Source organism: Limanda limanda, chromosome 4, assembly GCF_963576545.1.
Source record: "Limanda limanda chromosome 4, fLimLim1.1, whole genome shotgun sequence".
In the NCBI taxonomy this organism is placed as follows: Eukaryota; Metazoa; Chordata; class Actinopteri; order Pleuronectiformes; family Pleuronectidae; genus Limanda; species Limanda limanda.
The window spans coordinates 8,535,707-8,552,643 of record NC_083639.1 but is presented as its reverse complement, the minus strand read 5'-3'; the positions used below and the strand labels follow the sequence as shown (position 1 = coordinate 8,552,643).

The 16,937-nt window shown below is 42.8% G+C and overlaps 1 protein-coding gene across 1 annotated transcript in view; it reads right to left on the bottom strand.

Moving 5' to 3' along the window:
* Nucleotides 1–3,198: 3,198 nt before the first annotated feature.
* Nucleotides 3,199–16,937, bottom strand: part of cacna1da (calcium channel, voltage-dependent, L type, alpha 1D subunit, a) — a 55,534-nt gene continuing 41,795 nt past the window's right edge. The window contains exons 32-49 of the mRNA XM_061069107.1: nucleotides 14,438–14,470; nucleotides 12,947–13,075; nucleotides 12,790–12,855; nucleotides 12,613–12,704; nucleotides 12,362–12,521; nucleotides 11,887–12,014; nucleotides 11,696–11,792; nucleotides 11,503–11,605; nucleotides 11,227–11,328; nucleotides 9,049–9,182; nucleotides 8,109–8,225; nucleotides 7,292–7,680; nucleotides 6,247–6,273; nucleotides 5,412–5,540; nucleotides 5,158–5,297; nucleotides 4,200–4,306; nucleotides 3,627–3,944; nucleotides 3,199–3,504 (exon numbers count right to left, since the gene is read on the bottom strand). Coding sequence (XP_060925090.1) covers nucleotides 3,199–3,504; nucleotides 3,627–3,944; nucleotides 4,200–4,306; nucleotides 5,158–5,297; nucleotides 5,412–5,540; nucleotides 6,247–6,273; nucleotides 7,292–7,680; nucleotides 8,109–8,225; nucleotides 9,049–9,182; nucleotides 11,227–11,328; nucleotides 11,503–11,605; nucleotides 11,696–11,792; nucleotides 11,887–12,014; nucleotides 12,362–12,521; nucleotides 12,613–12,704; nucleotides 12,790–12,855; nucleotides 12,947–13,075; nucleotides 14,438–14,470 — 2,577 coding nt within the window. The remainder of the gene's footprint in view (nucleotides 3,505–3,626; nucleotides 3,945–4,199; nucleotides 4,307–5,157; nucleotides 5,298–5,411; nucleotides 5,541–6,246; nucleotides 6,274–7,291; nucleotides 7,681–8,108; nucleotides 8,226–9,048; nucleotides 9,183–11,226; nucleotides 11,329–11,502; nucleotides 11,606–11,695; nucleotides 11,793–11,886; nucleotides 12,015–12,361; nucleotides 12,522–12,612; nucleotides 12,705–12,789; nucleotides 12,856–12,946; nucleotides 13,076–14,437; nucleotides 14,471–16,937) is intronic.

Sequence of the window (16,937 nt, the reverse complement as noted above, 5' to 3'; positions counted from 1 at the left end):
AGAGCCAACACTTCTACAAACTGAAAACATTTGTGTCTGAAACGTGTTTAATTCACTTTAAACACACATTTTTTTGTCACCTGTTACAAGGACATCAGTGATCTGCTGTAATTACAGTGTGGGAGAGTTTTTGTTTTTTAAATGGTGATGTGGTTTTAACATATATATCTGATGAGTTCATCAATAATGTTATTGGTCAAAATGTGTGAAAAGAGTGAACAGTGTGCTTTTGCAGAAAACAAATAAATGAGAACAGTAATTAAGCATAAGTTTATTCAATGATGATCAATAGAAAATTAAATATCAGTATCGATTCAAATAAAGTCAAGGCCAAAATAAATAAAAAAAGTATTTATACAAAACCTAGAAGGTTATAGTAAAGCATTTGCTACTAAGATAAATCATGTTGTACTGAATAAAAACATTAAGGAGCAAATATCAAGACTTTCAAGTAGAGAACATTACCATGGGTCTTTCCATACTTTTGTACATATTTTACATTGTCTTCTATTTAAATACAGCTTTCAGAACATTAATAGTTGTTATAGTAATTAGAATCAGAACAATATGAAGAAAACTAAAAGAAATGTTCAACTCAATGTGTTTCTCTGTAAACTGTTCTTTACCATTATATTTTTTCCCCCTCCCATGAACAGAGGAACAGTGCACCTTGAAAATTTTTTTTTCTAGTCTTTCCTTCCCAGCAGGTGTGGTGTAAATGACAAATATAGATTCCACTAAACCATACACACGGTCACAAAAAGTACAAAATCTTCTCACCTTAATACACAAATCTGTTTAGAAAAAAGAGAAACAAAAGCACTATACAGTTACTTGTGCAAAGACAAACAGCTATGTGCTAATATTTAAATACCATTGGTATAGACTGAACCAAATCATTTATTCTCTTTTTTTCAGGAATCCCTGACATGAGGTAAAAGTAAGTTCTTTTTCATCTTTAGTTTAACACAACTTTTAAAAGTGTTTACAAAACGATGCATATCTTCAGTTCATCAGTACTGTAATTGCTACGAATAGTACAATGTGCCTGTTTTGTGCATTGGTCCTTTTTATATAACGGTTGTCAACAAAAAGGACTAGAGCACTTTTTTTTTTTTTTACTCACAAACAATTCAAAGAGCCCTTTCAATGTGCACACAAAGTGGAAAACCTACATTTTGATGACAGTGTTCGGTTGAGTTAGAGCAAAGTCTGCACTCGGCTGCCAATCAAACACTCATGAAAAACAGATCACCCTAAATATCCTTGATGATAATTCAAACTCTCCATGGTAATGCCTGAAAAAGCCCATTTAGGTATTTAAGTCCATTAGCCACATTGTGATCAATAAGTGAGAACCAATAAGAGATGTTTTGTTGTTTGGGTTCCAACTTGCGGGCGTCAGTCGCTCCTCTTCATGCATCCAGGGTGAGTTTCTCCTTCCTGGTCTCAGGTTAGAGTAAAAAACACAAAGTCCAAGTTCAACCCTACGTGATCTCTTTCACACTCCACTGTGGACAGACAGATAGGTTGAGACAATGATATGTTGTCACCGTTGCCTAACGAGGTATTCTGTACGCAGGAACCAGGCAGACTGAGAGAGAAAGGGGCGGGAGGGGGGGTGGGGGGTATTGCTTAGCCTCTCTCCAGCGTCCTGACACCAGGAAACCCTCTGTCCTTCCATGTACAATGCATTTTGGGCTGTTTCTGACCTTTGGATGTGTGCATGCTCCGCCTCCTGCCACCACGGGCTCCGATGCCCTCGCACACTACATGAAGACTACGATTTAACTGTGAAGATTAGGTACAAAGGTTTTATTTTTTACATTTTTTTATGGAATCACACCATGATCAACAAAGATTCATGGAAAATCCCAGCACACGCTATGAAGAATATTAATTTTTATCCCTGTTATCACCATCTGTCATTTTTCTCCCTTTCAGCAGCAAAAAGGCATTTCAGCTGGGGCTGACGAAACCGAGAAGTTAGATTCTGAAAACCAACTCAAAAAAGCAGCATTAAATTCTTGTGCATGCCCTGCACAAAAGATGTAAAACAAATGTGTTCGTCACATCTGTATAAAATTTCGGCACTGGATCCTTGAGGCTTGCTTTTGAAAAACTCTCCTTTAAAGGGGACTTAACCTTATGCAACTGGTGTTGGTTTGATGAAGTAGCACATGATGCTTGAGAAATCAAAGCCATTTGCATATCTTGTGCAGCAGTGTTGTCGCACAGGTGGAACCTCTTCAACTGCCGTTTCATAGGCAAAACAAAGGGTGCATATTAGCAAAGAAACAAAAGGCAAAGAAATGTCAGAATATTGTACCTAATAAAATGCAAATTCGCTTTTATAGCATAACGGGAGTCACAAGGGTCCATATTGCTGATCTTTTAAATGATACATAATTACAAAATATAGAATATCTCTTTACAAAGTTTCTTTTGTTGTATAATACAATTTACAGCATATCAACTATGAAATATTAATCAGGATATTCTAAAATTTAAAATAACCTGCCGGCTAGTGCATTTATCACAAATGCGTTTGTCGCTTCAAAAGTACATATCTCAAGTTGAGTGATGCTTTAAGTAGGACGGTTTGTTCCTGCATAAATCTGGTAAAACTCTACTGGTGCTTTTTCGCCTTTTTGACTCGGCTGCAGCGACCTTTCCACAATCTGTTCCAACAACAGAGGGATCAACTCGTTCCAACGACTAAGGAGGAGATATGCTTTTCTATGCTTGCATTGAAAACTTGCATGATATGCCGAACCTTAATAAAGTGACTGAGGCAATGACATCGTACATCTGATTGTCATCACCCTTAGAGACCCGCCCTATACAGCGTCTCACACCTTTGCCAATTGGTCCATCTTTCAATGGTATCACTGTCCTTGTCTGTGACTGGCTGCAGGCTGAACCAGTACGTCACCTCCAGGTCAAGGCCTTTTTGACCCTTTGTCCCTCTGTGTACAGCGGGGGTGGAGTGTGGCTCTGCGCTGTGACGTCCTCATGCTGGCAGGCGGAGAAGAATTAAATGAACGGGACTACGTGTCTTTCCTCAATATACCTTTTCTCTTCATGGTAAAAGGCACTTCTTTTGGTTGGAGCCAACAGGTGCATTACTCTTTTTTTTGTAGTTTCAAGGGTTGTAGTCTCACAAAGGTTCTAATTTGCAGATTTCTCAAGCCACTGCTATAAAGTCGTGATGCAGATCATCTCGTCTGCCAGGTCCTCCTCGTAAGGAGCTCTGAGTTCTGTCTCTGGCTCCTCGTCGCTGTAGCTGGCTGCAGTGTCCTGCTGTTCATAGTCCCTTGGTGTCAGGAGGGGAAACACGTTGACCCCGTTGACGCCCCGGGAAATCCCTCCGTTCAGTAGATGGCTGGCTGCGCTCTCCATCTCGTCTATCGTCATCTCACACGCGTCTGCTATCTCGTGCTTTGTGGCGGCGACAAACTTGGGATCCAGGGCGTATCTCCCGAGACCTTCAGATATCAAAACCTGCTCAAAGTATATGAGGAAGAAAAATAGGTTGGATTTTGGATTATCTTGCTTGCCACATTTTTGTTTGAACAAGAGGAAAGATCTAAAAAGATGTCCCTTCTCAACACCCTCAAACTCACCGCTTCCACCAGGCTGGTGGCGCTGCCTCTCTTCTGGTGGTACTGGCTGTGGTATTCAGGTGGCACCTGCAGATGGACAGGTGAGTACATCCTCTGGGAGAAGTCGGGGTCGTCTGTGTACCAGGAGCTCTTGCGCACGGACACTTGGCTGCTCGCGACACTCTCCCTGTGGGGGTGGTCCACACGGATGAGAGGGGTGTAGTATGGCGACTGGTCTTTACTAGCCGGGGTGGCAGGGGGAGTTGCCCAGGAGCGGGTGGAGCGGGTCGGGGAGAGGCGGTGGGCTCTGCTGGAGTCCAGGCCTGCTACAGCCATTACCTGAGGAGGCCACGAACACAGGTGTTACACAGAGCTTCATGACAGGCAGCTCATTTTAGCAATAGTATGTAAAAAGTTTAGTTTTCATTTGTATCGTAAGAGTAACTTTGATTCAACAAATGTCTGCCATATTCATTCATTAAAAAGGGACATGATCAGTTTATTTAAATCTACAGTTTGATGGAATAGGTCACTTCAAACCAGACGAAACACAATGCAGTGTCAATGGGCATGCAGTGTTTTTGCCTGCATTACCTGGTGCTGCATCAGGTGCAGTGGAAGAGCAGTGCGCTGATGTGGAAGCTCGTCCTGGCTACTTTGTCTGCGCAGACACTCAAAGTTGAAGGATGGCCTCCTGTGGCCTGAACAAGCGGGTGCTGTGAGTGACATCATGCAGGAGACGTCAGCAACATGCAAAACTTTCACACTGTGAAACTGGGTGAGTGGATAAATCATATAAGAATTGGTGTGTGTGCATTTAGTGAAGGAAAGGAGATTTGTGATGGCTACTCCCAAGGCTGCCTGTATATAACACCGAGGCTTTATAGCTAGCCTATAGCTGATGCTATGATGGGATAACTGGATAATTGAATGGCCAGATTGGTTATTGCACTCAAAATCACAGGAACAATAAACAATACACAAAAGACAGTTCGTCATTCTGCATTAACATGTTTATTTTTTCTGTTAAACTATTTAAAATGTATATTTTCCAATCTTATGTTATCGTTTGTTGGATACGCACAGTGAAAAGTAAATATGCTACTGTTAATGTTACATATGACTGCTGCAGGTACGTATGCAGACCATAGAGTGAACCTAAAGATGGACAACATTATACCTCCCCCAAAAGGAAGCCAAAGCGGCTGCAGTATAGGTTGTAAATCCTGCCTCCTCCATGTTAGACACACACGTTCAATATTTGTTTCAGTTTTTTGGGGTCGCTCTTATCACACTGATTTATTTTCAAGTGTTCATGTTTCCAGTAAGTTTGGTTTTAATTCGTTTGAGCCTGAGTTGCGATTGATCGAGCATGTGTAACGACAGGACCTAACGCGGCTATATCACCAGATCAGTACTTCTTAGAATGTGAAAGATGGCGATGTTCAGATTGAGGACATTATGGCTTCCTTTCTGGATAGTGGAAGGAAGTGGAAAAGCGTCATCCATCTTTAGATACAGTCCGTGATACAGATGAGGATGAGGAGCCTACCTTGAGGTGTGGCAGGAAGCAGCCGTCTCTTTGGTGACCTCCGCGAGTCACGGTAGAGAGGCTGCTCGTCGTCCTCATAGTAAGTGTCAGGGTGGTGGTAACCTTTTGGAGTCTCATACTCTGTGTCACAGTTCTGAATCCTGTCGACATATTGAATAGAGAGCTTGTTGAGAGACTTGATTAAATTGTGTGAAGGATCCAGGGTTTAAAAATACATGTGTTAAATTGTGACAGTCAGTCAGTGAGAGTCGTACCTTTCTCCTGACAGCATACTGTCATCCTCATAAAACTCCTCGCCACTGTAATACTCCCCAGATAAGCGATCTTCCTCCAACTCCTCCTCCCTGCGGATGGTGGGGTGGCGGGCATCCCCTCCGTGGGACCTGGGGGAAGGTCAGGGTGCAGGGGTCAGAGCATGCACACAGTGGCTATTCAGGGAGGGGAACGGAAAAGGGCCATGCACTGCCATGCAGACGCAAGCCTCCAGGGGGCAGCAATTGAACTGACCACCCTTACTAATCTAAACCACAGTCAGACAGAGACAACCGGCAGAAGTTTTGGGCTGAAGAGCATCGCAACGTCATTTTTGGATCTCATCCCACTTTGACGTCCTTCATCAGATTTATCCAAACACAGATTTCTGTCTGGTTAAGAATCTTGAAGTGAATTGGGTGTAGTCGGGCTGTGCAACTTTGGACATAGGAGTGTAAATGAGAACTAGTGGTGACTAGAGAGAATTTTCAGAACGTTCTCATACACTTCCTTCTTTTTGAGCTTCTGGGTCCTTCTTCAAAGCAAGCACATCACTTTTACACATGCACGAAGCAGGCCTGCTCTCAGCAATATGCTGGCCACTCACGTTTGTGTTTGTTCTCCTGCTCCTTTTAAGTATAAATAAAACGATGCAATTAAACTAATAACCAGACAAATGACTAGCCAGCATATAGCTCATAACACTGACTTAGCAGGGATGCAGTCATTCATTGATCCAAAACCAAGTCAAAATAAAACAATGATTTAAAAAAATAAAAATCTTTCTTTTTACGGTTGAGACAGACTGTTGGAGCCAATCCTAGAAAAACAACATACCTAACATAGGTCTCATAGTAGCGCCTTCTGTCCAAGAAAGCAGAGGGATGGTCAAGAGAAAGCATTTTGGTTAGGAAGGAAAAAGGGAGGAGGAGAGAAACACAGAGAAAATGGAGGAGAAAGCGTGGGTACATATATATATTATACAGTATATGAAACATATACAGCATTCTCATATATATGTATGAGGAGGAGAGAGTATGATGGTGGACGTCGACCCCAGTGTTGGTTGACAATTTTTTACTCTTAAAGATCAGAGACAAGCTAAGAATTCAGTTTTGTGAAGTGGCAGCGATGAAATTGGAGCCGTGGACTAAAGAGAGAGTGGAAAATCAGGGGATAAGTTTACTGTTGGTCACTTGTGTAGTAAACTGTCAGTATGAGAGTCCGCTTGTGAATCCGTTATGGACGGAAAGGTTTACAATGCGGGTTGTGAAACAGGAGAGTTTGATAAATAGCTGGTTCCTGCCTGTGGAAATAAAATACTTATGCAACACTTCAGTGAAAACTAATCACAATTTGTTTTTTAAAGCCCATTAGTTCCAAGTTATTTGCTGCCATAGCTGAATGAAAAAAGTGTTACAGGGAGGCTGGTTGTTTAATACACAGTGTGTGGACATGACTACATATTCAGGACTTCTGGATGAAACTAGTTTCAAAGTTAAATTAAGTTTAGTTTGAATTAGTCTTCTGCGCTATAAAAAAACAACAAGGGGTTATTAAAATGTGGAACTATTTCTTTAAAAAGACGTAAAATAATCTTTTGAATGACATTTCAATTTATTCGGCCCTTTTTTCCCCCTTAAGTTCTACAATTGTTCTATGAGTCTGAATGTTCAGGTTTGACCTGTCCGAAGTGATGAGTTGAGTTTTCCATCAATGTTACAGTCATGAACTTGGTGTGATTTCTAGTTCACATGTATTTTTTAACATCTGGTCAAATATGGCAGCAACTAATCAAACAAAATGGGTATGATTGTGTGAATCAGAAGGTTGAGGATGATCATGATGATGATGCTGAGGGTGAGGATCGATGTGTGGATACCTTTGACCCTGGGGTGTCCGGGGCTTGTCGTACTCGTAGTAGGAGTTGCGTAGACCTGGGTAGCCATTGGGAGGAGCGTGCTCATAGTAGCGGTGGTGTCCTCCATTGGGTAAACTGGACACGTTGGCGTTGTTGAGGTTGATGTTGGTGGATTTGGGAGACTTGCCATAGGAGTTGTGGTGTCGGTTGTGATGGTGGTGGTGGTGATGATGGTGGTTGGGCTGGGACATGGCGTTGGCTCGAGACAGGCGTCCCACCGGCTGCTCCATGTGAGCATAGTGAGGCGGAGGCTGCACCTGCAGGGGGCGCTGTGTTGCGTTGGTCTGATGGCCATTGGAGCGCCGGTGACCACCGTTCATGAGATGGTTACCGAAGAGGCCGCCGTTACGCTGTGGAGGAACGCTCAAAGTAAAACTTCCAAAGTCCTGGACTTCTCACAGAGCAGCAGAACACACGTGCTATTGATGTTAAGTCTGCGAGCTGATTTTCTTTTCAGAAATTTTATGAGCAAAAATAAGTTGAGAAGCTGGTTTCATGGTTTATGACGCATGCAAGCAAAATGGATGCACTCTGTACTTTGTTGGAACTGAAATGGGGGAAAAATCTTAGCAAAACTAAACCAAATGAAAAAAATATACTTAATGTGGCGATAAAAATAAGAAACAGTTCATCTATGACAGATTTAACTTAATACTCTCTTGAGTACAGGGGAACTTTCATGTATAACCATGGAATTGCGTTAGTTGGTAACTTCAAGCACAACATGCTAGTTTAGCCACAAACATTCGTCCTGTCGGGTAAAATTAAAACAGGTTACCCTATAAATTTCCTCGTCTTCCTCGGGAATAAAGTCTACTAGCTCGTCATCCTGCAGATCGCATGATATCGCTCGGCGAATTTCTGGCCCGATATCATGCAGCGTGCGAAGGCCAGCCTGTAACCATGACAACAAGAGGACTAAGCACTACAGCTGGGACCTTCAATTCACAACTCACAGTACGAATTTAAAAAAAAAATAAAAAAACTGACATCATATGCATATGCAGTCACAACCATCAGACACACCTGTGCTGGAGTAAATGCAACACCTGACATTTATACTAGGGACAGACTGTGAGAGATGAGAACACACAGACAAACAGATGTGCTCTCTTGAATGCAGCCTGCTGTGGATATTACTGCGTCGGCTGGAATGCCTTGTGTGGCATCCAGTTGTGCTTTCTCTAACATCGGCCTCAGTGAGTGCAGTAAACAAACTTCTCTCCTCAGCAGGTGAACAAAACTAAATCGGCACAGAGAGTCTCTTGTAAATAAACTACACGCTGGTCACGTTTCCTGTCAATATGATATATGGTGATACACTGAGGCCATGTATCAGACGTTATAAGGTAACAGAAGTGGTAACAAGCTTTGCATTGTGAGTTTCATGAGTGGATGAGTGAACTGTAAGGCACAGAAAATACATGGGGTGATGGCTGGAGATGATGATACACGCTTAACATCAACATATATGATTAGTTAAAAGACACAGAGACACAAATCAGGTCACACACTAGGAGCATACAGAATTGTACTGGACACCAACATCATGAATGTCCTGCTGGATTATAAACCACATTATTAGCAGACTTAGTGATATTTGAATGGAATGCACAAGGACTCGACATAACAAAATACATCAGTGCTTTTAAAATCAGGTTATCACACAGCTCTCTTCACACACACTCTCATAGACACACACACACTCTGGGACTCACCTGCAGAGCGATGGCCGTGTTGTTCTGCGTGGGGTGAGCACCCACCAGGCCTTCCTCTTTACGTTTCTTGAATTTCCTAAAGTAGTCCTGTATCAGGAAGGTGGCATAGAACTTCCCCACGGTTACCTCATCATCTGAGTGAACAGACCACACAAATGCTTCCTGTGTCAGCAGGTCACTAGGCACACAGAACGCTGGGAGAGAGAAGGAGAGACTCTTCTCCTCCCTCGTCCACTCTCTCTTAAAACTGCGGCTTTCATCACGTCAGGAAGAAAAGTGAGGCACGCAACCCCATCAAACAAATTACTTTATTTCAAATGATATACATCCATCTTGATGGTGTATATACTGTACCTCAATGTGTACCAGCGCAGATTCTTCACTGTATTTCAGAAAGAACAGAAAATCAAATATAGGCTAAAATAACTTCAATTTATGTGTATTTCTACTTTCTACTGAAAAGCTTTCGATGATCTAAGTGAAATCTTCTCCATTATATGTTCCTTTTTAAAATGAGCAAATGGACATGAATAATAATTATAATTCAGGAAGATGGGATTATGAATGGAAAAACTTCCAAATGTTACTGCTGCCAAGGAGGTTATGTTTAAATTTGTATTTGTTAGCAGGATTAAGCAAAAACGACTGGATGGATTATCAAGAAACATGGTGAAAGAATCCATTAAAATTTGATTTGCTTTCTTTAACATTGTGAGCTAAGGCCTTTTTCAACACTTCGGTTGATATATACCAATCCAGATTTAGTGGATCTAAATTTATTTATAGTAAAGAATAGAATTAAGGTTAAAATAGGCCAAGAAACTACAAATTAATAAACTAGTTTGCTAGTAGTAACATTCAGGCTGCAAGATAATGTGACCCAAACTTCAGATAATATTTAACTTGCAAGCAAGCAGATCTTTGCATCATTCATCTCCGTGTGTTTGTGCAAATTTTCCTGTCTATGCTTATGTTTGCATTTTTCTTGTGTGCAAGTCAGTAAAAACTACATTTGAAACTGCGCATGGCTGTGTTCTTGCATTTGGTCCCATAATGTTTTGTTTTTTAAAGAATTTGTGAGAATCATTCTGAAGCAGGGGTCTGAATCACTTTGAGCAAGCACGCCGGGGACAGAGATAGGAGACAGAGGCAACACTAGTTCCATGCCACCACCCTAAAACAGAACTGCTTCAGAATATTCTGAAGTGTTTCAGAGTTTTGAATACAGAGATAAGAAAGTGAGAGGACATTAAGCTGTCGAAGCTCAAGCGGTGACAACGGGACAGCGATTACAGAGAGAGGAGAGAGACAGATATTAGTGAGAGAGACAGAGCATGCACTTGCACTGTGGTCTACAAGGCCATGCAAGCCCAAAGCCCAGCGGACAGTCAGTGGTCTCCATCAGCATCCAGGGCAGAAGGGAGGAGTGTGGATCAAACACACATGGATAAGAAACACACTGCTGAGGGGGCAACCAGGAGATATGAGCAGAACAGAAACAACATGATACAGCTTACACTCTCTGTGAGTGTGTGTGTGTGTGTGTGTGTGTGTGTGTGTGTGTGTGCGTGTGTGTGTGTGTGTGTGTGTGTGTGTGTGTGTGTACTTATATCTCTGTGAGGGTCATTCGGCAGAGACCTTTTAGAGCATAGCACAGTGGTGCGCTGGTAAGTACTGTCTCCTCAAGGCAAGAAGCACAATCCCGGTTCAGTCGGGTTCTTTCTTTTTTTTAGTTTGCAGGGTCTTCCCATGTTTGCTTGGGTTTTCCTCCCCAGTGCAGATTGGGGTTAGGTTATTTTGAGTATCTAAATTGCGCTTGTGTGTGAATGGTTGTTTGTCTCTGTATGTTGGTCATGGGGTATGCTGCCAACCTGTCCAGGCTGTACCCCATCTCATCTCCAGTGAGAGCTGGGTTGCATAGTCCATAAAAGTGAAGTTAAGACCTGTTTTTAGGGTTAGGGTATGGATTAAGTATAGGCATTTAGTTGTGATGGTTAAGGTAAGGGTAAGGCCTTAGGAGTGTCCTCACGAAGATAGAAGTACACTAATGAGTCTGCATGTGTGTGTGTGTTGTGTGTTTGTGTTTTGATTCTGTGCAGGTTGCTTTAGCTTGGTATGTGTATTACAGGACGAGCAGGTGTATGATCTCATTGAAAGACGCAGGCCGATTCCACTAACCACCAGCAGGAGGCACCACTTGATCCAGAAGCTTCATGCTGGTTCTTTTCCAGATCTTCTTGATGACTGCCCGCAGCTCTTCGTTGGCCTGCTCCAGATTACCTGCACCACAGGGAAACACACGACCCTGAGAAATCTGCACTCCAGCTTGCATCCATTTTAAATTCACACAACCTCATAATTAACGTGTACAGAGAACAGGGAGTAAATGCATCAGCAGAGTAGTGCAGTTCTTTTTTTTTATCAGAGGTAATGTGATTCATTTTCGGCTCATACCCTCTGTTTTGATCTTCAGGGCCGTTCGCACCAGGGCAAACAGGGTGGCGTTAAACATGACTGTGCCGTCACTGTTCAGAGGCATGTTCATGGCTACCAGCCTCTGAGGGAGGAGAGGAAACCGAGGCATTTAACACCATAGAACAGATAAAAGATCAATGCTTTTTGATGATGAGACAGTAGAAGACAAAACCTTGCAGGCCACTCTGTGAGGACACAGTTTGCCGAAGCCAAGAGGCGGCTGAATGCGACGCAGGAGAGTCACCACATCCAGATGCTTGATCCTGCCTCTGCACGAGAGAAAATAACAAATGTAAGATGAAAACAGTTACAGCAACATGAATGTAAAATGTTCTGCAATGCAGCAGGCAACAAAGCACATACTTGGCCTCTGGGTCGTACTCTGACCAGATTCTCTTGAACTCATCCAGATGGTGAGGACCGAGAATGGACCAATCACGTGTCAAATAGTCAAAGTTGTCCATGATGACAGCCACAAACAAATTGATGATCTAGAGACGGAAGAGAAAATGTCTGATATAAGATCATCTGTTAAGCATTGTGGTACTTTTTCATTTGTCTCTACAGGCATGAAAAACTGTGGGTAGATAAAAATCGTGCTAGGGAAGGATATTTCAACCAAATGTTTCATAATTTTCTAGGAACCCAGCTACTATGTCATGTGTATGCTAAATAAACTAATAACATTTTGTGCTGAAACAATCAGATTTTAGTCCTAAAGCTGTGTACCTCAACAAAACTGGACTTTCCTGTCTGAAACCTCTCTTGACACAAACTGTACATTTTAGCTGGGTAAATAAGAAAAACTAAGAAATAACGAGGTTTAATGATTGTGTACCAAGAAGGCGCAAAGCATGTAGAAAGAGATAAAGTAAATGATTGCAAATCCGCTGCCACACGTCATCTCCTCCCCGGGACCGTAGTCGGACTCTGGGTCGCACAGTTTTCCCGCTATACAGGCCAACATGATCTCCTGCCACGCCTCTCCGGTGGCACACCTTGAAAAAACAATTGAGCAGAACATAGAGATTCCATTAAACTAAACCCAGCGCGTGAGTGTGTGGCCCCTGAGCGTAGGTATCTACACACCTGAAGAGCAGGAGCACGGCCTGAGGGAACGTCTGGAAGTTGTTGTTTCTGTTTATGTGTGTGCCATCCACCATCGCAACTTTTCCAAACACCTGAAGCAAAAACAAAAAGTGTCCACATGAAAACAACTGTTGGAAAACAGATTATAGAAAAATTCAGTCATATTTAGTCACCAACCTGCATGCCGATGACAGCGTAGATGAAGAACAGCATGGCGATCAGAAGAGCAACGTATGGCAGAGCCTACAGAGGAGAGGGAAGAAGGAACTGTTTAATAAAAATGGCAGAACTACTTCCCTCAGTCACCAATCAGATGTATTTTATTCCGTCTCACCTGAAAGGATTTGATGAAAGTCCACAGCAGGGTGCGGATGCCCTCCCCTCTGCTGAGCAGCTTAACCAGCCGCATGACTCGAAACAGACGGAAGAAGGTGATGGAGATGCGAGCGCTGTCCTCTGTGTTCTGAGGAGAGACGGTGCAGAGTCAGAGGCGAGCGGAGCGACAGTGTGGGTAGTGAACACAGACGACCTGGCTGTGCTTTTACAGGATGATGAGGGCCGGAGTCAGACCTCAGCACCAGATACATATGGGCTGAGAGAGCCACACTGCGTTATTATGTGATCAGATAAACACAGGAGTGAACCTAGTGTTGAATTTGAGAAGTTCTGTGGTGGCACATACCATATAAATTGTCTTCTTTTAGCCAAAATCATAGACGATGCATAAAGATGGAGAATATTATTCCCCTAAAAGTGAAGCCAAATCATCTTGTTTGCCCCCTGGTGGCAGGTTGGAGTATGGGTCATAAACCCTGCCTCTACCACGTTAATTGATGGAACATGGACCAAACTAAAAAGTCATCGTTCACTTCAAATAAATGTATGGGTCATAAACTTCTCCTCCTCCACGTCGGCAGATCAAACATAAACTAAAGTCAAAGTACAAATAATTTTGTTTTTGTTTTTCTCAAAGATCGTTTGTCATTTTATGTAGTTCTTATAACACTAATATTTGTTAGGGTTAATCTGCATATGACATAAATGGCGGCACCCGTATCTAGGATTTTTTGCTTTATTTTTGTCGAACTAGAGGAAGTAGAGAAGTTTCGTCCATCTTTATGTACAGACTGTGATCAAAATCGAATAGAAACAGAAATTTATACGAAATAAGTTGATTCTCTAAAGCAGTGCAGCTGCAGCTGATATGTTTCTGTCCGTCTGTCTCCAAAGCACGGTCAGGAGCCCTGTCACTGTACAGACCTACAGGGGAGGAAGCAAGAAGGCGAGCATGCTGGAAAGAAACCTGTCCATATTTGACAGGACATATCTGAACAAGCATGGCACCCTCAGTCCAGAGTCACTGCATGCGGAGTCACAGTGGGACCAACCCCATTGGGTCGGCCGGGAGGTTCACAGGTCAGAGCTGGGTGACCTGATCCCAGGGGTCATCCATGGGTCACTACCCTACATGTAAGAATGGTGGCAGAGACCATGTAGCTGTGTCAACAGTGCAAACGTGAGGAGCGGCCCCAAAATCACTCCCGCCTGACGGGACACACAGCGTCACGTTTGAGCGACACACTCTCCTTAGAAATAACTCCAAGCATTTAGGAAAATTTCAGGATAAATGCAAAAGAATAAAAAATAAAAAAATTGAGGGAAAAAATGATTGGAAAGCTTATCATGGGAAAGGAAAGAAAACAAAATAATCAAAAGATCATAGGATGCAAAGTACAAAATAGGAGAATACCAAACAAGGAAAAGAATGCAAATCTAAACATGGCATGGCCCTGTCATGGGGGTAGGGGGGGGCGGAGCTTCTTACCCCCATCTCATCCACCTGAGGAGTCTCTGTTGGCTTTAAAATCAAAGACCTGTATTAATGACTTGTACACAGGCCACAGGTCTCACACACATTTCAAATTCAGTCTTTATCACACAACGCTAGAAGACGTCAGTCGAGACGTAGACAGAACAAAGTCACTACTCTTTTCACTGACGAGACAAAACTGCCTTGTTGTTTATCTAGGACAAAGACAGACATGTATTAACACCCTATTGTCTTCTTACACTTATTATGATGACAGACATACAACATTATCTTAGCACTTCAAAAGACTGCCACACAACACGTTTACAGATTAACATACCTATGTGCATGTGAGGCTGACGGACAACATGAGGTAACTTTAATACACAGGATTACATGTATGACTGGCACACAACTTTATCACTGCCCCAGTGTAATGGTCGTTCCTAATGGAATTAAATGGACTTCATGGCTGAGATGTCGTTGGCGATCTTTAGACAATGTTAATGAGAAGTTAACTGATCGACATAACAGATGTTGTGAATGCATGTCATGATTTAAGCACGGTCTACTATTCTCACAGAGCCTCGGCTTGTGATGTGTGTCCTCGTTAAGGCTTCAGATTCAGGCAAATAGAAAATAAATAATGTTTTTGTGCATAATGCATCATTAATGGCCTCTGTCAAAGGGACGAAGTACATTTAAGACGCTCACTCCCCTCTGGGTTCTAATGATTTAAACCAACAGTTTTGTCGGTTTACCAACAATCATTTTAAGTGAGTTTAATTAACAGAAGTGGTATAAAAGTAATAAGGTAATTTCATCCACACACTCGCTCACCCAAGACCACACACAGGTTATCGATCTGCAAATCATTTCATTAAAAGGAAACTATATATCAGAAGTCTTCAGCGAGCATTTTGTACACAGAGAAAGTCCAATAGTGCAAAATGAAGCGGAGTCATTGGACTCAACCTGTGTGATGATTCATGTGATTTTACAGCAAAAGGAAAAGAGCTTAAGTCAACACTGAAAGGAGTCGTATCAGAAGACTGCACACAGAGAGGTACTCCAGACAGATATGGCTTCATTCAAATACCTCGTCGCAAAACTTCACAAACCATCAGTATGGTGCAGAATGAGCAGAAATGATATCATGTAGAAATGAGCTTGAGGAGGTTCTTTAGGTAATCCTGGCCACAGCATCGATGGAGCATGCGTTTCAGCATTTCCATGTTGCTGGCGGGAGTAGGGGGAGGGGGGGGGGGGGGCACTGCAATGCACACGCAAGACATTTTTGGGGTGATGACGAGCCACCAGTGAAAGTCATAGCAATGCAGCGACTCATGCATGTCAACGGTGCCCGGCAAAAAAAACTGCCATAGCAGGGCGCTCTCACAGTCCGGTGCAGAAAGAGGTGAATGAGCGACAGGAGGGGGGGGGAGAGAGAGAGAGAGAGAGAGAGAGAGAGAGAGAGAGAGAGAGAGAGAGAGAGAGAGAGAGAGAGAGAGAGAGAGAAAGACAGACAGACAGACAGAAAGAGGAGGAGGAAGAGGAAGAGGAAGAGGAAGAGGAGGAGGAAACCACAGAGGCCAGTACTGGGAACAAGAGCATAAAACCAGAGAGAGACTGCGTCATACTGGACTTGGAGGAGAGAAGAGGACAGGCAGAGAGAGAGGTGTGTGTGTAGAGGGAGAGAGAGGAGAGTCAGGGTAGGATTGTTCATGCACCTGACTGGAGTCTACACACCTGCGCTACACATGAGTTCCACTCTGAGCTTTAAGAGCTCACTACAGGAAGACAGAACAAAACACAGAGACAATCACTCACAGAGACACAAACACAAGATCATCAAAGAACCTCAAACTCAGCTGCATTAAACCACTGTATGTGTTAGAATAGTACCAGGGCTAATGTAGGGTCTCTCTTTAGGGTCTGCTGATGATTGTGTTGGTCAATGAATCTTACCTGGTGAAAGAGTTTTATTTGCTGAGCATAGCTGAAGCCTATAAGGTTAAAATCCTTATTTATATCCAGGACACTAAATGATTTGATCTGTTTTCCTTGATTTTGGATACATAGTATCAGCTGCATGTAAAGCGACCTACACAACTTTAAGGGAAGTTAATGCCAATGCCTTTTAAAAGAAATCCAAACTTTTATTTAGATTTCTCTTAGAGATTGAGCTTCACACATTCTATATAAAAATTGCCCTTAATGTTGTGTAGGATGGACATTTCCAAGCTCTGAGCTCCAGGGCCACTCTGTCTGGAGGTAACGATTGAGGGGTATGGCAACAGAGAAAGGTCAAACTTCACAAGGCTCTATGGAGACAACTAACCGGAGGGGAATGGAGTGGGTGGCCGAGCGCCATCTGTGAGAAGCAGGCGGGGGGGACATGGAAAGGATGTTAGGGGAACATAAGGTAAATGGTTGATGCTACCAAGCATGCATTTGGAGAGGTCACAGTGGCCAGGTGAGAAAGTAAACACAACTCATGACTGAGATGGACAAC